At 45.3% G+C, this 23,438-nt stretch overlaps 1 protein-coding gene across 9 annotated transcripts in view; it reads left to right on the top strand.

Annotated features, from left to right (window-relative positions):
• The window catches only part of PTPRN2 (protein tyrosine phosphatase receptor type N2), a 1,079,664-nt gene that overhangs the window by 385,483 nt on the left and 670,743 nt on the right, over window positions 1-23,438 (top strand). For all 9 annotated transcript variants that reach the window (XM_034965368.3, XM_055115580.2, XM_034965369.3 and 6 more), the window contains one exon: window positions 8,198-8,366. In XM_034965368.3, the coding sequence (XP_034821259.1) occupies window positions 8,198-8,366 (169 nt within the window). The remainder of the gene's footprint in view (window positions 1-8,197; window positions 8,367-23,438) is intronic.

The raw sequence follows: 23,438 nt of genomic DNA, 5'->3' as shown, positions 1-23,438 counted from the left end.
TCTCTTAGATTTTCTTCTTTTTGCTGTTCTCTTACTTTTAAATAAAACTTCTTCAGTAAAACTTATTTACGCTATTTATTCATTTTTAAAAAAATAATGAAATCACATAAATAATTTGCTTTTGAGCATAATTTTAACATCATTCTATAACTGATGAATTCTCACTTGCTTTTGTTCTAAATTATCTGTAATTGTCATTTTATATCCTTTTGAAACAATAAATGTTTGGTAGGCTTTTCTACTTTTTCATATTTATGTGTTGTTTTTAAACTTCAAATTAGTGTCTAATTCTACTGCATTTTAGTCAGAATTTGACTTTGTTCAACTTTTACTCTTTGGTAATTTTGAGGTTTTCTTTGGCCTAATTGATACCATACTTAATCTTCAATTGGCGCTTCAAAAATATATTTGTATAACTATTTGCAGGATACAGACTTTTATAAATAGTTTATAATTATATATATATGATGTGTAATTAGGTAAAAATGTGTCAATTGTATTACTTCAACATGTCCTTATTTATATTGTGACTTTCTGAAATTTCTCAGACAAAAACAGTATTTCTGTGAGTTTTCTTTGGGGGTTGATGTGTTTAGCTTCATAGGCTCTGAGGCTCTGCTGCTTAGCACACAGGGGCTGCGTCAGCTTGTCCTCGGCGTCCATCATTAGTGGATTGTTGTTTAAATGGTGCCTGCATCTCCCTTAATGCTTGTTGTCTTGGATTCCATTTTCCTAAATGAGTAGGGCCTTTCCTGCTTCCTCTTTGTTTTTGTTGCCTGATTAATCCATGGCTATCTTCAGAATTTGACCTTTGAGACTGGTTCTGTTTGAAACTCAGCTTTTATAAGATCAAGTGGTGTTTCCAAAGCCCCTTGGGTCAGGTCGGAGGGCGGGTTATAGCAGCAAGGGGACTGATTCCTCTGTGGGGCTTTTTCTTCTCATATGTGGATTGTGGCTTGTTTGCCTTCTCATACGTGGATTGTGGCTCGTTTGCCTCTTCTTTAGTATTCGTAATTTTGTCTTATTTTGGATTTAATTTGTGGCCATCACCCCTAGATTTTCAAGCGATTTTATAGTAATGGATTTGTTTCATTCCTCATTAAAGGGATCATGTTCTGATTCCTGCTGCATGATAAGGAACCGTGTTGGCTTTCAGCATCCTCACTCCCCACTCCCAGGAGCTGCTTCTAACCAGGCTCCCCTAGTGCCTGCCTGTGCCCTTCACCAGATGGACCCTGGGCCAGCATTTGTTGGATAAATGGTGGTGAAGGACAGAATGCGTGATCTGCCCAAGCCTTTGAATTCTTGCATGGGTAGCTACACTAACGAAGAATGTCACCTGGCTTTCTCCACTCCATGTGTATTCAGAGCATTCTGAGCTTCACAGCTGAACAAGAATCCACAATGGGCCAGTGACATAGTAGCTGGTGTTCTTTACATAAGGCAGTTAATCTCCAGAGATTGAGTAACTTGCTGAAAACCAATCATCCATTCATGAAATAAAGGCAACATTAGAATGAAGTCTTCAGAATCCCCAGCCCTGTTTTTGGGCTTACCAGAGTGGCAACCACAAGCTCATTTCTCCTGCTGGTTCTTCTCTTCCCACACATGAGGTCCCTTAAGCAGAGTAAGCCCCATGAGAGAAAGCCAGAAAGAGACGCAGTGTGGAAAATCAGCAAAGCAGTAAGTATGAGTGCCCAGTGTGAGGAACAGAGCTCGCACCTAAGGGGTCACCAGGAACCTGAGAACATGCTAAAGGCTAAGAGAACCTGAGAACCAGGAACCTGAGAACATGCTAAGGGCTAAGAGACCTTGAGAACTGAGAGCCTAAGAACATGCTAAGGACTAAGGAGGACCTGAGAACCAGGAACCTGAGAACATGCTAAAGCCTAAGGAGAAGCTGAGAACATGCTAAGGGCTAAGAGAGTCAAGGAAGGGGAACCTGAGAACTGAGAACTTGAGAACATGCTAAGGGCTAAGATAACCAAGAACCTGGGAACATGCTAAGGGCTAAGGAGGACCTGAGAAGCCAGAACCTGAGAAGAACATGCTAAGGGCTAAGGAGGCCTGAGAACCAGGGAACATGCTAAATGCTCCTGAGGCAGGAACAGGGACAACGAATACCAGCTGTGTATATGAGCACCGACGACTTCACAGAGAACTTCAGGTGGCCATGAAGGTTGGATATAAAACATAAGATGGGCCTGTAATGTGGAATTTTTTCCTTTAACAAACTGGGTGACAATCTAGACTATCTCATACTATCGTGAGTCTAAGGCCAGTGTGTGCCAATGGAGAAGGGAATAGCTACTAAGTGTAAAACATTTTTCATCTTTTTAAAGTACAAAATTCATACATATGAAGTTTTGACCTACTTCAAGCTGGATGACAGAGCAAAAGTCAATGTGCAAGTTAATTGCTACAACACCACACAGCATAATGATAAACCCTCTCATTGCCGTAACATACTGCAGCATCACAAACAAGTCCCCAGGCATGGACAGAGGCGAAGCAAAGATGAATACGACAATTTAAAGATACATTTATGAGGTGGTTCCATTTGCATTGATTAGCAATTAGTGAGAAAAGTAGACAAAATACCAGAAAAGTAAATTAACTGCAGTTAAATTACACTCTGACAACATAGAACATGAAATTTCGTTAATTAAAAAATGGCCAAGGAAATTATAGCCATGATTTGAGATGCAAAGAACTGCAAAGGCCTTGGTAATTTATATGCCTGTTACATCTGTATCAGTGTAACTTGAAAAGTGATATTGTTTGGCTGTGTCCCCACCCAAATCTCATCTTGAATTGTAGTTCTCATAATCTGCATGTGTCATGGGAGGGACCCAGTGGGAGGTAATTGAATCATGGAGGTGGCTGTCTCCATGCTGTTCTCATGATAGTGAGTGAGTTTTCACGAGATCTGATGGTTTTATAAGGGACTGTTTCCCCTTTGCTCCTTGCACTTCTCTCTCCTGCCACCTTGTGAAGAAGGGTGTGTTTGCTTCCCCTTCTGCCATGATTGTTACGTTTCCTGAGACCTCCCCAGCCATGCTGAACTGAGTCAATTAAACCTCTCCTTTATAAATTACCCAGTCTCAGGTATATCTTTATGAGCAGTGTGGGAACAAAGTAATACAAAAAGGCACTAGAAATAAAAACATGGTGGGTTTATCAATTGAGATAATCAAGCAAAAATGGGATTTTTTTATAAGCCCCATGCAGGTATCACACACCTAATGTTAGTGATCTGTTCTTGAAAATCAACATCCTACATGGAAACAGTGTCTGGAAACCTATTCCATTACTGTATGTGGGAAATTTGTAATGAGTTCCACATCCACTCAAGCCCCAGTGTATTTCCTAAAGTGTTTCTAAATCACACTAAAGACCCATATACAAGTACCAGATGGTCATGTTTGGATAGAAGACACTTCTTGCTGATACCCAGAAGTGGAAATTGTTCTTAGCAAAGTGTATGTTCTATTTGAAGTAATACTGCCTCACTCAGCACCTGCAAAGTCTGAGCTGCACCTCCCTCAGGCTGTTGGGTGATGCCACAGTGCTGCATTTGGAGACATACCCAGACTTTTTCTGAATAAGATTTTGTTCAGAATGTAGCATCAAATTCTGTGAAAGGAGATACACATGCACACGCACACACACACACATACATGTATATACATATATATGTATACAGGTGTTCCTTGACTCATATCTACCTCCTCTGCCTGCCTAGGGAGCCTGGGCTGTTCATATCCCTCATTGTGGAGCTCTGCTGGGGATGATGTCCTTCAGTGTCATATTTCTAAGAGAGCCATAAGTCTACCTTTGTATTTGAAGGATATTTTCATGGGATATAGAATTCTGGGTTACTTTTTTTTCTTTCACTACTTTAAAAATGTTTTCCGTCATCTTCTGGCCTGGAGCACTTCTCAAGGAGAAATCTATAGTCGCCTTTCCACTGGCATCGGGGGCACTGGATTGAAGTCCCCCAAGATCCTCACTAGCTGTGGGCAGGGCCCCAGGGGTGCCTGGGGAGCTACATCTCGGTGGGGTGTCTGGACAGCAGACTCTGTAGTCCTGAAGTCCAAATGCAGGGTCTTGGGAAGACCCCTCATGGGGAAGTGAAGAGACGGGTTTGGCCGAGGAGAGGTTGGACTCAGTGTGGTCACGACAGAGGCCTCAGGAGCCCTCACCCCTCCTCAGGGGCTGGGGACCAGTGTGGGATGCAGACCTTCCTAGATGGGGTATAAACGTGGGTGAGGCAGACCCCCATGGTGGAGGGCCATTTTGGGAGGGGACGCAGCTGTGTGGTGATGACACTTGCCCCCAGCTGCCTCAGGGACAGTGGTGCTCAGTGGCCTGCCAGAGTTGATGAGACAGAGCTGAAGGTCTGGGGAAACCAAGGCAGCTTGAGTTCACAGGTCAGAGTATAAAAGAGAAGAGTGCACAGAGAGCCCTGGAGATTTTCAGCCACTGCTGAGGATTTGGTAGATGACTGATGACCTTGTGTCTATGAGGGAAAAGAACCATCCAAAAAAATGAGAGCAAACAGTATCTGACATTCACACAGGGTGCGACATAGTGCTTCTTCAAACCTATCAAGACTTGCAAACCTCATAATTTCCAGATAATTGGGTAGAATGCCCACAGAGTCCTGTCTTAGTGGGGAGTAATTTGTCATAGATAATTGCTGCTCTGATACTGCCAAACAAGACTTAAAAGTAAGAACCGAGAGGGTTGAACTGGTCCCAAGCAACTTAACTGAATGCCAGAGCAAAGGTAAATAATATTTATGGGATTGCAAATGTCCATCACCCAATAAGGTAAAATTCACAATGTGAATATATAGACATGGATTATCTGGCATGAAAAGGAGCAGGAAAATGCAACTCATAAAATTCATCAGTGTAGACACAGAACTGACACAGACACAATAAGTAGGAGACAGGAAAATTTCATGGGTGGAATGAATAGCAGATTAGACACTGTGGTAGAAAATATTAGTGAACTTGAAGACACAGCAATAGGAACTATCCATAAGGAAACAAGGAAGGATAATTAAAAATAAAGATAAAAAACACCAGTGAGCTATGGGACACATCTAAAGGCCAAATATCTGTATAACTGGAGTCCCAAGGCAGGAGAGACAGGAACAGAAAAATCATTTGAAGAAATAATGAGGAAAATTGTTTCAATATGATAAAAATGATAAACTCACAGAGCCAGAAAGCTCAATAAGCCCCCTAAAAAAGAAACATGAAGACTAAGAAATATCATAATAAAATTTCTCAAAACCAGTGATAAAAAGCCAACCTTAAAAGCAGTCAGAGGAAAAAAAGGTGCATTTCATAGAGAGATGAGATGATGAAGGCCACTGCAGGTTTCTCCTTGAGAACGCTCCAGGCCAGAAGACGATGGAAAGCATTTTTAAAGTACTGAAAGGAAAAAAAAACAAACAAACATCAACCCAGAATTCCATATCCCATGGAAGTATCCTTCAGATACAAAGGTAAAATTATTGGCTTTCTCAGAAATATAGATGCTGAAGGACATCATCACCCACAGAGCTCCATGGCCAGGGCTGGTAAAGCTGCTGTTCTGGCAGAAGGGAAAGGTGCCAGATGGAAACAAATGAGAGAACACGCGAAGGCAACTGCATCAACCGATAGATGGTGTTTTCCTGTCACTTAAATCACATTTAAAGAAGTTGATTAAACAAAAATGATGAAAATGTATTGTGAGGTTGATAACATAGCTGTCAACAGAATTCATGTCAACACCTGCATCAGAGCTGGAGGGAGAATTGCAAGTATCTATTTAAGGCTCGTATTTCATATGTTAAGTGGTGTGATGTCCCTTGGAGGCAACCTGTGGTCAGTTAAACGTGACTGTTACACACTAGCTGTAATTTGGGCTTCTTGCCCTAACAAGGATCTAGACTTAGATGTTGAGAAGGTGAAGGCGGAGCCATGCCCCAGGGCTCTGAGGCAGCCAGTGCCTGAGCGCTCAGGAAAGTACCTGCCTCCACCTCGGACCTAGCCTCTCCCTGGCCTGAGAGAAGCAGATGGCAGCCGACCGCACCTGTAAAGCCTGTTATGAGGGAGGCCTGAGTCTTGTGCTGGCAGTGGGGCATGGCGCCGGGGCCTGTGGCGTCTGGACCGTCCACTGCAGCACAAGTCGGACCTGAAGTGATTGGTCATCGCTGAGCATGGCTCTCAGCGGGAAGGGGATTTGGGAGCATTGCTGAGGGCGGCAGGTTCACAGAGGGCCCTGCCCTTGTCTGTGGGCAGCAGAGCCAGACAGCAAGGGCCCCCAGACTGGCCCATCTTTTTAATGGTGATGCCCCTTCTTTTATGGACATAAATGATGCACTCAATTAATTATACAAACTAAAAATAATCAGAATTAAAGGCTCTTTGGTCTGTGTCTAAACTCCATGTCTACGAAATCTTTGCATTTTATTAGAAGCATGGCGTGTGCGTGCAGGCGCACACACACACAAACGCACACACGCACTCACACCCCTCACACACTCACACACTTACACAAACTCACACACGCACATGCGCACGTGTGCACACACTTTTTTTTGTTGTTGAAACAGGGTCTTCCTCTGTTGCCTGAGGCTGGAGCACAGCGGTGCCATCGTAGCTTACTGCAGCCTCAAGTTCCTGGGCTCTAGTGACCCTCCTGCCTCCACTTCCCAAAGTGCCAGGATTATAGCTGCGAGCCCCCATACCGGCCTCACATTATATTCCTTTTGTTGTTGTTGTTGTTGAGACAGAGCCTTGCTGGAAGGTGGAGGTGGGGTGCAGTCACTCACGCAGGTGTTCTTAAACCTGGCTGGTAGAGGCGTCTCCTATGGGAATTATCTTCCTTATTTAGGAGCATGCTCTGGGCCCTTTTGGTCATGTGCAAAAAAGCAAAGGCCTCCGTGGGGGCTGTGAAGCTCTGGGCGGCTGAGTCCTGGGTGCAGAGACCAGCGGCAGAGTCTGCGGGTGAGCTGGGCAGGGAGGGCCATGCCCATCCCTAGGGAGGCCGTGCCCATCGTGTCCCAGGCTGAGACGCTGCCCCGTGGCTCAGGCAAGCTCTCCGCCACAGCTGAGGGTAAAGGGGGACAGGGCGCAGGCTCAGGGGGCCACGGACGTCCTCTGTGCATGCCCAGGCCTCCACCAGGGCTCCCCATAAACATGGGGAGTCCTGACTCTGTCTCTCTGGGGCCTGTTGGGCGTTACCGCAACTTTTCCAGTGAATCTCCCTGGTTCTGCTCTTCCTTTCCATGTGGCTGCACAAGCTGGTGATGGGGGCCCCACTGGCAAGTGGCCGCTTTCTCAGGGACTCTGAGCATCGTTATTGGGGGCCACATGTGGCTGACACGTCCAGCTGCCTCCTGGATTTATGCCTTCAGCACGCAGCTGTCCCGTGGGGCCCCTGGCCAGCCGTGCCTGGTTCTTGGCCTTGTCCTCGCTGGCCCTACCCCTGCCGCCCTCAGCAGGGTGGGCACCACGTGTGTCTGCCCACGGGAAGCGTCCCATGTGTTTGTCCTTCTAGCCTCAGACGTCCCTGCCCTGCATGGTGCGCGCGATGGCGGTGCGTGAATCACTGTTTAACAGCAGGGACTGCAGCGGAGGGGCTGAGAGCACTGCATGGACGTCCCAAGGCTGTGGCGAAGTACATCAACCTAAGGCCTAAAACAATGCACATTTATCAGGCGAGAACCTGGTTCCTGCCTTTTCCAGCTTCTGGGCCGCCACCTTCCTTGGTCTACCCACAAACCCAGCAGAAGCCATGCCAAGCCTTGGGCCCCCCCATGCCCACCCGGCCTCCGGCTGCCTCCGCCTCCTGGAGAATTCCTGCTGAGCCTGCAGCCAGCACCTGCAGCTTCCTCCCTTTCTCCCCTCCCCTTGTTTCCCATGTATTGCTTTTGCTTCCTGTCTTCTGCTCTCAGCAGGGGTCATTCGTCCATCCCCACAACCACGAGGCAGGTGCTGTTAGCCATCCTCGTGCAGGACACAGGCTCGGGGGCCCGGGAGAAGTTCAAACCCATGGTCATGGAGCAGCAAGGCCAGGCCAGCCACCGAGCCCGGCTCCCAGCCCCTTGCATGCACCCAGGCACCACAAGGGACAGAGCAGCTCCGGGCACCAGCAAACATGCGGTTGATGTCTGGTTTCTTTTGTTTTTCAGGCCCTCAAAACACAGCGTTGGCAGCGAGAGGAGGTACAGTCGGGAGGGCGGCGCTGCCCTGGCCAAGGCCCTCCGACACCACCTGCCCTTCCTGGAGGCCCTGTCCCAGGCCCCAGCCTCAGACGTGCTCGCCAGGACCCATACGGTGCAGGACAGACCCCCCGCTGAGGTGAGCCTTCCACTTCCTCCCCGGGCCGGGGTTGGCTTATCCTTCAGGGTGCAGGTACCTGGGCATGTTTCCTTAGTCACTGGCTCCTCTTGGCTTTGCGCCTGTTTCCCGGGCCAGCAGGCATCCTGCGAACAGGGCTTTGGTGTTCCTGGGGTCCCTTAGAGCGACACCTGCTCCCAGTCCAGCCACCCCCAAAACGCTTAGTCCTCCGGGTGAGGCTCTGTAGGATCTTTCTTGGGACAAGGTGCCGTGACTCCAGAAAGCCCACCATTTAAACCACAGATGCACACCAGGGAGGTAGAGGAGATAGGTGGCTGCTCTTCACCCTTTGAGAAAGGACCGGGGACAGCAGTGGACACTGAAACCTGACTGAGGGAGACTGAGGGGCCATGAACATAGCTGGAATTAGGGGGCACAAGGTGCAACTACTGCGTCCAAGGAAAGCTCCTGCTCCCCGGCAAGCCCGCCCCGGGGGCAGCCCAGGGCAGCGTAAGGGCTCCATCTGCCTGTGGGCATGAGGGTCTGGGCACCAAAACACAAGGTGATGCCCTGGGCACACAGACCCCAGACAGGCTCGGAGGCGAACCCCAGGAGTGTTTATGCAGGGCCAGTGGGAGCTGCAAGGACCCGCATCACAGAGCCACCCAAGACCCTTCAATATGCGGAGCCCACTCAACATCTTAAGGACACGGAATTAGGAATCTCAGTAAATTTTGTAAATGGAAAAGCAGGCATGATTTTTATGACGACTTGTTAGGCCAGAGTTCACAGGTCCCACATTGCCTGGAAAGAGGGAGGGACGAGAGCTGCAGAAATCACCTTTGGAGCCCAGCCCCGTCAGCTTCCTGGGATAGGATTTTGGACCAGGTGTTGAGGCCCAGGATGGCCCTGGGGACACTGGGGGTTTGATGGCGACGCTCACACACTCCTTTTCTGCCAAACGTTAGTTCCATCAGCTCTAATTTGACACACTTTCCTTTCTAAGATGGAAGCCATGCTGGTGTGAGACAGGAAAGTCTGAGGACCCTCTGCATCCTCTTGGACTCCACTGGGGTCTCACCAGGAGCTGTGGCCCTGGGATATGTGTGGGAAGCAATGTGGGCCCAGTTTCTATTATGTTCCTGCCATCGAGCCATTGAAATGACTTAAGTTAACTCTGGGCAACCCCCACAGACCTCGAAAGGTAGAGTCCTCCCAGAGGATGCGTGGCCGCTAAGCTCAATCCCAGGCCAGCTTAGGGGCTTCCTGGAACCTTGCACCAAGCGTGGGAACCACAGGGTGAGTTTCCACAGAAGTTGGCCCCACAAGGTGGCACGTTCTGTGCAGGCAGGTGAGGAAGCTGAGGCACTTCTATGTCTTAGCAGGTGGTGCCCGGGGAAGGCCCGGCCTTGGCCCCATGGTTCTCTGGAGCCTTTCCGAGGGCAGCTCCTGGGCAGCCATCTTTGCTGTGGCCTTGCCTCTGTTCAGGAGGATGTCACGATAACGTTTGAATGCAGAAGCCAGTCTGTCCACGGCCGCCAAACAGAGCCCTGATGCTGGCCCAGAGCCATGCAGGGGCCACGGGGTGCCAGACCCACAGGCCACAGTTGAGAGGCTGCTCAGGAGGGCCCAGTGGCACCTGGGCCATATTTGTGTTTTTCCTGATCATGGACTGTGTTTCCTGGTTGGTCGAAATCACCCCTCATGGTGGAGGGTGGGGGTCTTCAGCCCTTGTGGAAGTACAGGGTCATGGGGCTCTGTGGGCCCCAGGTCTCCCTCTAAGGTTAGGCTCACAATGAGAGGCCAGTCCCAGCCCTGCTCTGTGCCAGGCCCACCTCCCATCAGGGCCACTGGCTGGCCTGAAAAACATGCCCCAAAGCCTTCCAGGAGCCTGTGGGAGTCTCTCTGTGTGGGCCTAACCCTAGAGGGTCTGGTCCACTTAACACTATTTTAAACAGGCTAAATTTAAAGTTTTTATTCATTAACTGAGAGCAACTAAGCACGTCTGGTGCGCCAGACATCCTGCTGGATTTTGTGGATGCAGAAGGTGGATTTCATGCAGCTCTGTCCTTGGGTCAGAGGCTCCTCCACCCACTGCTCTGGGGCCAGGGGGAGCCGCTCAGCTTCTGTGCCTCGAGTCCTCAGCTGTAAACCAGGGGTAGTGGCCCTGGAGGTGTCATGAGAGCCACGTGTGAAGCTCCTCATGGAGTGCCCAGTCAGCAGTAGCTGTAACCATAACTATCGGTGATAAAATAATCTTTAAAAAATGAAATAGAAATTAGGTCGAGAGTCTGAACCAGGCTCAGTGGAGGTCTCCGACTCTGATGAGAAGAATCAGGGCGCCAGGACGCTGGCAAACATATTCCCTCCGCACACCTGTGCCTCGGCACCACAGAGCAGGTCTCAGCACAGCACGGTGGAAACTGGCATTTCTCCCACCCTCTTGAACGTTGGTAATTTAGCACCTCCAACTCTGAAATCATTGCTTTGTCCTCCTCCTCTGCCCTGCTGTGTCTTTATCAGAAGGGCTGTGGGGCCCTGTGCTGTGCCTCCACTGCTGCTGGGAGATTTCAGGCTCCTGTAACGGGGCCGTGACGTCACGTCCCCAGACGCTGGAAGTGAACAATCAGTAAAGTAACCCATGTGCAGTCCAGAGATGGTTTTAGTAACATACGAGGGAAGGGGGAGGCGTCATTAAAAGTTTCAGAGACTCGGAAGAAGTTTGAGAGAAGGGAAATCAGTTGACACTTTTCTGTGGAGCAGTTTCCTGTCTTTCCCCCCTGACTTGACAGTGGCGTGCTCACCTAGACTGACGTCCAAGGGCCCTCTTCACGGGCTACTGAATAGAGAAAGGCAGGAGTGTAGCCTTGGAGGCTCGTCCAATGTGCCTTGGATGGGCCAGTGAGCGAGTCGTCACCTGCAAACAGCATTTGGTTTCATTCAATGGGAGCCTCAGTTGTTCCATTTTGAACCCATCATCATGCTCCTCCTTCGGTTTCAATTATTTTATTAAATAGCCCTGGCACTAAAATAAAAGAGTCAGAGTTAGAATGGAATTTGCTTGTGGGACAAGGCGCAGCATGGATTCGCCTCGAGGGTAAATTGAATGGCTGCAGTGCTTCCCTGCCCTCAGCAGCCAGACGTGAGGTCGGCCAAGCAGCCGCAACATCCACGCATTAGAAACAAACCGTAGCAAATTGCAGGAACTCGTTGAGAGTGAAGGTCTTTGGTGGATATTGAGCAATTCGTGCTATGAGCCATTGGGAGGTATCCTACTGATGCCCCATGAGATGGCTCATAGCAGCCCCCGGGGAAAGCAAGTTCCTGCCAGAGACAGGATGCCTTCCTAGGCCGAGCACAGTGTACTGCATGTCCTGGGATGCTTTCCAGGTGCTCAGTGGCTCTGCTGGACTCAGCAGCTCAGTGCTCATCAGGGCAAAGGGCCCGTGGCCTCGTCACACTAACCAGTTGTATTTACTGAAGTCTTTCCATTCCTGGCTTACTGCACTAGGATTCCAGCACCAGCATTCTCAACACACGCCCAGGAGTGCTCTGGAAGCAGCCTTCCCCATACAGGGGGCGAGCGCGGCGGCCTTCCCCATACAAGGCGGCGAGCGTGGCGGCCTTCCCCATACAAGGCGGCGAGCGTGGCGGCCTTCCCCATACAAGGGGGCGAGCGTGGCGGCCTTCTCCATCGCGGGGCGAGCGTGGTGGCCTTCCCAGTACAGGGGGCGAGCGTGGCGGCCTCCCGCATACAGGGGGTGGGCGTGGCGGCCTTACCCCTACAGGGGGCGAGTGTGGTGGCTGCCTCTGCACTAGGACATCCCTTCCGTTGGGAGCTCGTGACGGGGCCACTGGGGGTTCATCTCTTGGGGTGCGACTCTGCTGCTCCCCAGGGCTGCTGGGTGCATGGAGGAGGAGCATCTTCCACCACTGCCCCCATCTTGCCTGCTCTCTATTTCAAGAAATAGGAATGGGAGAGGGGCGTGGGCACTGGTCATGTCAAATATTCCACCAGCAGCCAGGGTCCACCTTCTGATAAGTTTGGCTGTGTCACCTTGGAACCTCCTACACACGATGGTCGGCCTCACAGTCCTGGTCTCTACTGTTACTCAGCATAATTATCAGGAAGTCATTCTTTCCCACTCGGAGGTGTCCCAGTTTGAATTAATGAGCTCCGTGGTCATTCCAGCACACAGACATTTAGCACAGCTGTCAAACGGTTATTCAGAAAATGAGCACTTGGTGGCATTTTGGCTTAGGTATTTTTCTTCTTTGTTAAGATAGATGCTTCTCAGTATTTAAAAAAATGCATGAAAACCCAGAACTCATTTTCTTTTCTGTCCAGTGTTTAAATGAGGAGAAAGCTCTTAGTCATCTCGCTAATGAACAAAGACTGAATAAGCACAGGAAGTGCGTGACCGGAGGCTGCAGCGCTGCCGTGCAGATTTTGCTGCCCCGTAAATATAGGAACTTAGAGATCTGGGCCCCAGCTTCTCCCCTCCCCTCTCAGCTGATGAAATATTTTAATTGGAAATTTAAGCTTTATACACTGACGATCTTTGAAGGTACAATCAACTTCCTGTGAATTATTTTATAAATCATTGTTTTCTATGTACCCATCATCAAAAATGAAACTCTAGCATAGATGGAGAAATATCCTAAACATATTGCCTTTCAGGGCCTTCATGCTGGTGACGTCATAACAGAATTATTTTATTTTATTCCACTGGGAATATAATCATGCTCTTTCTCTTTGTTCATTAGCGAGATGACTCAGAGCTTTCTCCTCGTTTAAACACTAATTGAGCACTTATTGATCACTAAATCAAGGTGTCGTTACGACTTCTGCATTGTGAGGGTGGTAACGCTTCCTGTTTTATTGACTATGGTAGCACCAGTTCACAGTCCTTGAACTCATCATGCAGAACACCATAAATTCCCTGTCCACTCTGTTACTGAGGAGGTTTAGTCAGAAATTCATTACTTACCAATACCATTAACTAGCTGATTTATTTTGGAAATGTTTAAAAAACATATTTAACATACAAGAAATGGTGCTAGATTAAGGAAATGATTAAGGAAAGTTAGTTTCTGTCCTTTAGGATTTTACAGTTTTGCTGGGTAGGAGGGAGAAAACAAGCAAGTAAAAAATATAATTAAAAAATTAAAGCAAGTGCTGTGATGGAGGGAACACAGAAAGTAAAGGTGCACTCATGCCAGAGGGGGCAGGTGGCCCAGGCGGGCTTCTGACAGAGGGGGCAGGTAGGCCCAGGCACGCTCATGCCAGAGGGGGCAGGTGAGCCCAGGTGTGCTCATGCCAGAAGGGGTAGATGGCCCAGGTGGGCTTCCAAGAGGACGGCCTTGGGGGATGACCAGGAGGCACCTCCTGCAGGTGTACGATGGACGTAGGGTGCAGAGTGTCAGGAGCCCATTCCCCTCCCACCCCGACCATATGAGTGAGCCCCCAGGAGAAGTCTGCCAGGAGACTATCCCCCTCCCACCCCAACAACACGAGTGAGCCCCAGGAGAAATCCGCCAGAGCTGAGGACACAGGAAAAGAGGATGAACTGCATTCCAGAAAGGGATGGATGAACCCATTCCAAGGAGAGGAGACCACAGCTTCTTTCATGCGCATTGGAATGGAAGAAGCAGAAGCCAGTCACAGGAAGTGGGGAGAATTCGGCCTAAATTTTAAGAAACTCTTGAGGTGCATGGAACAGATTTGAGAGACAGGCTATGCAAAGCGAGTGTCTGCACCCCCACCTCTTTCCTGTGGGCTTTCGCTGAGTATGTGAGATGGGGCACTAGGGATGGAGGAGGGAGGGGGCTGGGAGAAATCCTGCCAAGGAGCACCAGGCCTCTATGGAGTGCCCCATGTGGCCTTCTGAAGACTGGGGACAAGGAAGCATGGTGGAAAAAGATCTGTTGAATCTTTCTAAGGGTGCAGAAAGCCAGGGTGGGACCGACAGGGAAGAGAAGCTTCAGAAACTCGCAAACTGACACTTGGACCATAAAGCAGAGAGCTCCCCCATGGTTCAGAAACCTGGTGGCTGAGTGCAGAGCATAAAGGGATCTCGAGTCTCACTGGAGCCCAGATCCAAGCCTGGGCGAAGAAGGCAACTTAGACCCAAAGGATGGAAAATGTGTACGATGGAAACTCGAAAGGCAGGAAAGTTGGTGTGGTCATGTTAATATTAGACAGAGTGGACTTCAAGACTTAAAAGTGTTATTCATGATAGAGACACTTTATGATGACTAAATGGTCAATTCATTAAGATGCTATAGAAAAATGTTATGAACCAATTTCAGAGCTTCAAATACATAAAGGAAATATATGAGAGTACTAAAGAGAGAAACATACAGGTCGATCATGATCATTAGTGATTGAAACTCTCCTCTGTCAGTAACTGATTAAACAAATAGATAAAGTATCAGTAAGGATAGAGAAGATTTGAACCACAGCATTAACCAGTCTAAGCTAAGTGATGTTTATAGAATGATACACCTAAAAACTGCTAAACACACATTCTTTTTGAGTATGTTATATAGAATATTTCCCAAACTAGATCAAATGCTGGGCCATAAAATAAGTCTCAATAAATGTCAACAGATCAAAATCATACAGAGAAAGATTTTAAAAGAAAACTGCAGATTATTATTCTTCAGAAATATAGAAACAAAAATTCTAAACAATTTTTATCAAATTATATTCAACAATATATAAAAAAGAATACTGCATCATAATCAAGGCAGATTTATCCCAGATATGCAGGGTATATCGAACATTTAAACATCAACCAACATAACTCACCATAGTAACATAGACCATGTGATGGTCTCAGTAGATACTGGAAAAAGCATTTGGCAAAACCCAGCATCCATCCATCCATGACGGAAACCTACATCTAAGATTACATCAACTGGTGAAGGGCTGAATGCTTTCCACTTAAAATCTGGCATTAGACGAGGATGTCTGCTCTTACCTCTTCAATTCAACACTGCATTGAAGATCTTTTTTTTTTCTTTTGAGACGGAAGTTCATTCTTCTTGCCCAGGCTGGAGTGCAGTGGCGCAATCTTGGCTCACTGCAACCCTCTGCCTCCTGGGTTCAAGTGATGCTCCTGCCTCAGCCTCCCAAGTAGCTGGGATTACAGGCACCCACCACCATGCCCGGCTAATTTTTGCATTTTTAGTAGAGACTAGGTTTCACCATGTTGGCCAGGCTGGTCTCAAACTCCTGACCTCAGGTGATCCACTGCCTGTCGCATTGAAGATCTTAGCCAGTGCAATAAAACAAGAAGAAATGAGAGGCATTCAGATTACATAACCTTTGTCAAAAATTTGGTGGAACCTACAGAAAAGCTACTAAAACTAGTAAATATAGCAATGCTGTAGAGTGCAAAGTCAGCACACAAAAATTAATTTATTTCTGTATACTAGCAACAATTAAATATGAATTTTAAAAAATATAGTAGCATCAAAAATTATGAAATAATTGAGGTTGAATCTAAAATATGTGTAAGACAGTGTACAATGAAAACTACAATACATTGATGAGAACAATAAGACAAATTAATGGCGATATATACATGGTCATGTGTCTAAAGACTCAATAGTGTTAAGGTGGAAATTACCTCCAAATTGGTATCAATATGATACAAAAACACAATCCTTAAAAAAAATTGATAACTAGAACTTTGTCAAAATTTAAAAATTTTCTTCTTCAAAAGAAGACACTTCTTTGAAAGACACACAAAAGATTGAAAAGACAAGCAACATACTTAGAAAAATACTTGCAAATAGCACTTTTTAAGATAAAATATTTCAGAATGTATAAAAATCTCTAAAAACTAAAAAAGCAGCACATTAAAAATGGGCATTTTTTTTCAAGACAGTGGATTAGAAGCAGTGTTAGCATGCCTCTCCCACTTGGAAAGACAAAATAGTGTGTAAAGATTCACACTGTGAACTTTTTTCCAAGAAGCGACACCAGAACTTGACAGGAAAACTAAAAGAAACCACAGAACCTTTGAAAGAAGTGGCAGGCTGCAGCCTACACTGTGAGCCAAGCAAAGAACTGTAAGCCCCACAGCGTGAGGGGGAGACACTGCCTCCAAGATATGCACCCCCACTGGAGAATTCAGCCCATGGGAGCGGGACCTTAACCCTACCAAGTCCTGGAACTGATTTAGGGAGCAGTGGAGAATATGAAGTAGGAGAAGCAGTAGAAAGAGCCCTGTGTGCATTCCCAGTCTCCAGCATGGATTGGGGAAGCCATTCTGCCTCACAGGGGACCTTGCGGAAGTCTGCCAACCAACTCAGTCAGTGGCCACGGGTTGAGAGAAGCTCCCAACTGAAATTTGCAATCTAATCTCGAGTGGGGACAAACTCCCTTGGCCATAACCCAGGGGGGAGTGGGAAGCACGCTGCAGCCACAAACACAGGATCTGGGAGCCTGGCTTTGCTGCTGGACTGGGATAGATGTGGTCTGAAAGCCACACTTCCTGTCTCCATGATGATTGGGACAATATCTCACATCTCAATATTAGTGTTGAATGTAAATGGCCTAAATCCTCCATTTAAAAGATAACAGATTGGTAGAATGGATAAAAAGACACAAACCAAATATCTGCTATCTCAACATAGTCACCTAACACATAAAGATGCATATAAAGTTAAGGTAAAGGGGTAGTAAAATATATTCCATGCAAATGGAAACCAAAAGTGAGCAGGGGCATTCTAATATCAGATAAAACAGACTTTAAAGCAACAACAGTAAAAAGAGACAAAGAAGGTCATTAAATGATGATAAAAGGGCCAATCCAACAAGAAGATATTACAATTCTAAATTTATATGCACCAAATGCTGGAGCTCTCAGATTCATAAAATAATTACTGCTAGATGTGAGAAGTGAGATAGGCAGCAACATGCCAACACTGGGGGACCTCAATACTTCACTGACAGTACAGGACAGATCATTGAGACAGAAAGTCAACAAGGAAACAATGGACTTAGTCTACACTCTAGAACAAATGGATCTAACAGATATTTACATAACATTCTAATCAAGAACTGCAGAATATACATTCTTCTCATGAGCACATGGAACATTCTCCAAAATAGACTAGATGAAGAAAATGTGGTACATATACACCATGGAATACTATGCAGCCATAAAAAGGAATGAGATCATGTCCCTTGGAGGGACATGGATGAAGCTAGAAGCCATCATCCTCAACAAACTAACACAGGAACAGAAAATCAAACACTGCATGTTCTCACATATAAGTGGTAGTTGAACAGTGAGAACACATGGACACAAGGAGGGGAACAACACACACCAGGGCCTGCTGAGGGTTGGGGGGAGAGTGGAGGGAAATTAGAGGACAAGTCAATAGGTGCAGCAAACCACCATGGCACACATATACATAGGTAACAAACCTGCACGTTCTGCACGTGTATCCCGTCTTTTTAGAAGAAAAAGTAATGAAACAAAAAAAAGACTGTATACTAGGCTACAAAACAAGTCTCAATAAATTTTTTAAAATTAAAATTATATCAAGTATCTTCTCAGACCACAGTGGAATAAAACTAGAAATCCACTCCAAAAGGAATTTTTTAAACTACACAAATACATGGAAATAAAAAGTATGCTCCTCAATGATTTTTGGGTTAACAGTAAAATCAAGATGGAAGTTTACAAATTCTTTGAAATGAATGATAATAGTGACACAAGTTATCAAAACCTCTGGGATATGGCAAAAGCAATGCTAAGAGGAAAGTTCACTGTGCTAAATGCCTATATCAGAAAGTCTGAAAGAGCCCAAAGTGACAACCTAATGTCACACATCAAGTAACTAGAGAAATATGAACAAACTAAACCCAAAGCTGGAAGAAGAAAAGAAATAACAAAGATCAGAACAGAGCTAAATCAATTTGAAGGAAAGAAACAAATACAAAAGATGAAACAAAAAATTGGTTTTTTGAAAATATAAACAAAATTGATGGACCATTAGCTAGATTAATCAAGAAATGAAGAGTGAAGATTAAAATAAGCTCAACTATACCACAGAAATACAAAAGATCATTCACGACTATTATGAACACTTCTATGCATACAAACTAGAAAATCTAGAAGAAATGAATACACGAATATATTCCTGCAAGCATACAACCCTCCTAGATTAAATTAGGAAGGAATAAAAACCCTGAACAGACTAATAACAAGCAGTGAGATTGAATCAGTAACTTAAAAATTGCCCATAACAAAAAAAGCCCAGGACCAGATGGATTCACAGCTGAATTATACCAGACACTCAAAGAATTGGTACCAATTCTACTGAAACTATTCCAAAAGATCAGGGCAGAGAGAATCCTCCCTAACTAATTCTATGAAGCCAGTATCACTCTGACACTAAAATCAGGGATAAAATAATGAACAAAAGCAAACTATAGACCAATATCCCTGATGAACATAGATGCAAAAACCCTCTATGAAATACTAGCTGACTGAACCCAACAGCACATCAAAAAGATAATAAACCATGATCAAGTGGGTTTCATCCCAGGGATGCAGGGATGGTTTAACACATGCAAGTCAATAAATGTGATACATCACATAAACAGTTAAAAACAAACACCATATGATTATCTCAATAGATGCAGAAAAAGCATTCAATAAAACCCAGCATCACTTCATGATAAAAACTCTCAACAAACTCGGCACAGAAGGGACTTACCTCAAAATAATAAAAGCCATATATGATAAACCCACAACCAACATTATATGGAATGGGGAAAAGTTGAAAGCATCCCCCCTGCGAACTGAAAGAAGACAAGGATGCCCACTCTCACCACTTCTATTCAACGTAGTACTGGAAGTCCTAGCCAGAGCAGTCAGAAAACAGAAGGAAATAAAGGGCATCCAAAATGGAAAAGAGGAAGTCAAACTATTGCTGTTTGCCAATGATATGATATACCTACAAAACCCTAAAGACTCCTCCAAAAGACTCCTAGATTTCATAAACGAATTCAGGAAAGTCTCAGGTTACAAAATCAATGTACACAAATCAGTAGCAGTGCTATATACCAACAATGACCAAGCTGAGAATCAAATCAAGAACTCAATCCCCTGTACGAGGGCTTCAGAAAATAAATAAAATACCTATCAATACACTTAACCAAGGAGGTGAAAGATCTCTATACAGAGAACTACAAGACACTGCTGAAATACACTGTAGATGACACAAACAAATGGAAACACATCCCATGCTTATGGATTGGAAGAATTTCATGAAAATGCCCACACTGCCCAAAGCAATCTACAGATTTAATGAAATTCCTATCAAAATACCAACATTATTTTCATATAGCACCAAAAAATAGCCCAAATAGCAAAAGCAATCCTAAACAAAAAGAACAGATCTGGAGGCATCACATTACCTGACTCCAAACTATACTACAAGGCTAGAGTTACCAAAACAGCATGGTACTGGTAGAAGAGTAGGCACATAGACCAATGGAACAGAATAAAGAACCCAGAAATAAACCCAAACACTTACAACCAACTGATCTTTGAAAAAGCATAGAAAACCATAAACTGGGGAAAGGACACCTGTTTGATAAATGGTTTTGGTAAAACTGGATAGCCACATGTAGAAGAATGAAACTGGATCTCTATTGATGCAGGGTAAGGAGCCCCAAAGTGGGGCTTAGCCCACCAGGGTTCTTGGCTTTGCCCAGGAAAGAATTCAAGGGCAAGCTGGAGATAAAAGAAAGCAACCTTATTGAAAAGGCAGTGTTACAACTCTGGCAGTGTTTTAGCTCTGTGACTGCTCCTGCAGAGCCAGGCTACCCCATAGGCAGAGAGTAGCAGCTCAGGGAAGCTTTGCAGTCATATTTATAGCTACTTTTAATTACATGAGGATTAAGAGTGGTTTATGCAGAAATATCTAGGGAAGAGGTAGTAACTTTTGGGTCATCAGGTCATTGCCATGGAAAGGGGCAGTTACTCCTTGGTGTTGTCATGGCAAGTGTAAACTGACATGGCATATTGGTGGGTGAGACTTATGGAAAGCTGCTTCCACCTTGGCCCTGTTTTAACTAGTCCTCAATTTGGTTCAGTAACCCAGCCCTGCCTCTGAAGTTGAGTCCTGCCTCCTACCTCATTATCTCTTACCTTATACAAAAATCAACTCAAGATGGATCAACAACTTAAATCTAAGACCTGAAACCATAAAACTTCTAGAAGATTAAGTAGGAAAAAATCTTCTGGACATTGGCCTTGGCAAAGAGTTCATGGGTAAGACCCCAAAAGCAAATGCAACTAAAACAAAAATAAATTGGACCTAATTAAACTGAAAAGCTTCATATAGCAAAAGAAATTATCAGAAAACCCACAGAATGGGAGAAAATATTTGCAAACTATGCATCTGACAAAGGACCAACATCCAGAATCTACAAGGAACTCAAACAATTTAGCAAGAAAAAAAAATCCCATTAAAAAGTGGACAAATGACGTGAACAGACATTTCTTAAAAGAAGATATTCAAATGGGCAACAACATATGAAAAAAATGCTCAACATCACTAATCATCAAGGAAATGCAAATTAAAACCACAATGAGATACCACCATACTCCTGCAAGAATGACTATTATTAAAAAGTCACAAAACAATAGATGTTGGTATGACTGTGGTGAAAAGGGATCACTTATCCACTGCGGGTGGGAATGTAAATTAGTACAACATCTGTGGAAAACAGAATGGAGATTTCATAAAGAACTAAAAGTTGATCTACCCTTTTGATCCAGCAATCTCACTACTGAGTATACAAAGGAAAAAAAATCAATATATCAAAAAGGCACCTGTTCACAATTGCAAAGATATGGAACCAGTCTAAGTGCCCATTGACTGATGAGTGGCTAAAGGTGCAGTGGCTCACGCCTATAATCACAGCACTTTGGGCGGCCGAGGCAGGTGGATCACGACCTCAAGAGATTGAGACCATCCTGGCCAACATGGTGAAACCTTGTCTCTACTAAAAATACAAAAAATTAGCCAGGCATGGTGGCGGGTGCCTGTAGTCCCAGCTACTTGGGAGGCTGAAGGAGGAGAATCACTTGAACTTGGGAGGTGGGGGTTGCAGTGAGCTGAGATTGTGCCACTGCACTCCAGCCTGGCAACAGAGCAAGACTCCATCTTAAAAAAAAAAAAAAAAGAAAGAAAATGTAGTATATATATACACCATGGAATACTACTCAGCCACGGAAAAGAAGGTAATAATGTCTCTTGCAGCCACTTAGATGGAGCTGGAAGCCATTATTCTAAGTGAAGTAACTCAGGAAAGGAAAATCGATTACTTATGTTCTGACTTATAAGTGGGAGCCAAGCTATGGGTATGCAAAGGCAGACAGAGTGATCTAATGGACTTTGGAGACTCAGAAGCGGGAGGGTGGGAGGGGAGAGGGATAAAAAAACCCTACATATTGGGTACAATGTGCATTACTTGGATGATGGGTGCATTAATATCTGAGACTTCACCACTATTAAATTCATACATGTGACCCAAACCATGCGTACCCCAAAAGCTTTTGAAATTTAAAAAATGGGCAAAAGATTTGAATAAACACTTCACCAAAGAGGATAAATGAATGACAATTTAATGTGAAATATTCAGTATCATTCCTCATTATGGAAATGAAAATTGAAATCACAGTGAAATACCACTACAAACCTATAAGAATGGCTAAAACTTAAAAAAACAAAATACAAACTGACCATCCTATGTATTGGCAAGGAGGTGGAGGAGCTGGACCTCTCATATGCCACCAGTGGAAATGTAAAACATTAACAACGATTTGGAAAATGTCTTGACAGTTTCTTCAAAAGTGAAATGTTTACTTGCCTGTGATCCCTCCATCCCACTTCTACTCAAGACAAACGAAAGCATGTGTGCATTCAAAGATTTACACACGTATCTTCATGGTAGCTTTCATAGTAAATGCCCACAACTGAAAAAACCCAAATGTCTATCAGAAATGGACAAAAAAATTTTGTTTGATCCACAAAATGGAATGCTACTCAGTAATAAACTGGAGTGAGCTGTTGATGCATGAAACAGCACAGTGAGTCTCATTTCTGTTGACCAAAAGACAAAAGAGGAGCTATTGTTGTAATTCCAGTTTGGAAAGCTGTAGAAAATGCAAACTGGGTTATAAGGGACAGAAAGCTGGTTGGGATTGCCTGGAGCTGTGGACAGGGATGGGAGAGGGCAGTGTCTCCAGGGGCACCAGAATGTATTCAGGGTGACGGACGTGTTCATTGTCATGCCTCCTGTACTGTTTATTGTATGTCAATTATATCTCAGTAGTGCTCCAAAGGGAAAAGAGGCAAGCAATCCCATGCAAAAATGTATAAAAACTTTGAATGGATACTTCATAAAAAGATATACAAATGGCCAATGAAGGCATCAAAGGTGCTGAGCATCCTTATTCACAAAACCATAAAGAACAACCACTTCATGTCACTAGATTGGCTAAAATTTAAAAAAAATCTATAAAACCAACTCTCGATGAGGACATAGAAATTCTCAAATTAGTGGGAATGCAATGCAAGCTGTTATAACCTGTATTTGGAAGCTGCTTAAAGGCTAAAGATACGTCTGTCCTTGGACTCAGCAGTTCCCCTCTGGATGTCTATCCAAGAGGAGGGACGCCTGCATTCACAGGAAGGCTGGCCCATGACTGCCCACAGTGGCTCTATCCAGAACAGCCCCAAACTGTCACCACCCAGATGTGGTCAACAAGCCCACCTTCCCCTATCCCTGTTTCTGGAGGGGGGCCATCTTGAGAGATTGTGCAGAGATAGCACAGCTTCCCTCACAGTCCTCTGCTTAGCCATGCCGCCTGGAGGAGCAGGTGTGGAGGCACACAGCGATGAGGACCGTGGCCTCCACATGTTGGATGCCACATTCACGATGTCCATTTGAGTTTTTTAAAAGTTTGCCCCCTCATGTGATTGTTCTTATGACCTTTGGTGGGAAGCGGAGCTCTGGTGGAAAATTGGCCCCAGGGCATGGTGTTCTGCTCC

Source organism: Pan paniscus, chromosome 6 (genome assembly GCF_029289425.2).
Source record: "Pan paniscus chromosome 6, NHGRI_mPanPan1-v2.0_pri, whole genome shotgun sequence".
Classification (NCBI taxonomy): domain Eukaryota; kingdom Metazoa; phylum Chordata; class Mammalia; order Primates; family Hominidae; genus Pan; species Pan paniscus.
The sequence above is the reverse complement of the archived record's forward strand: the minus strand, read 5'-3'. Positions and strand labels throughout refer to the sequence as shown.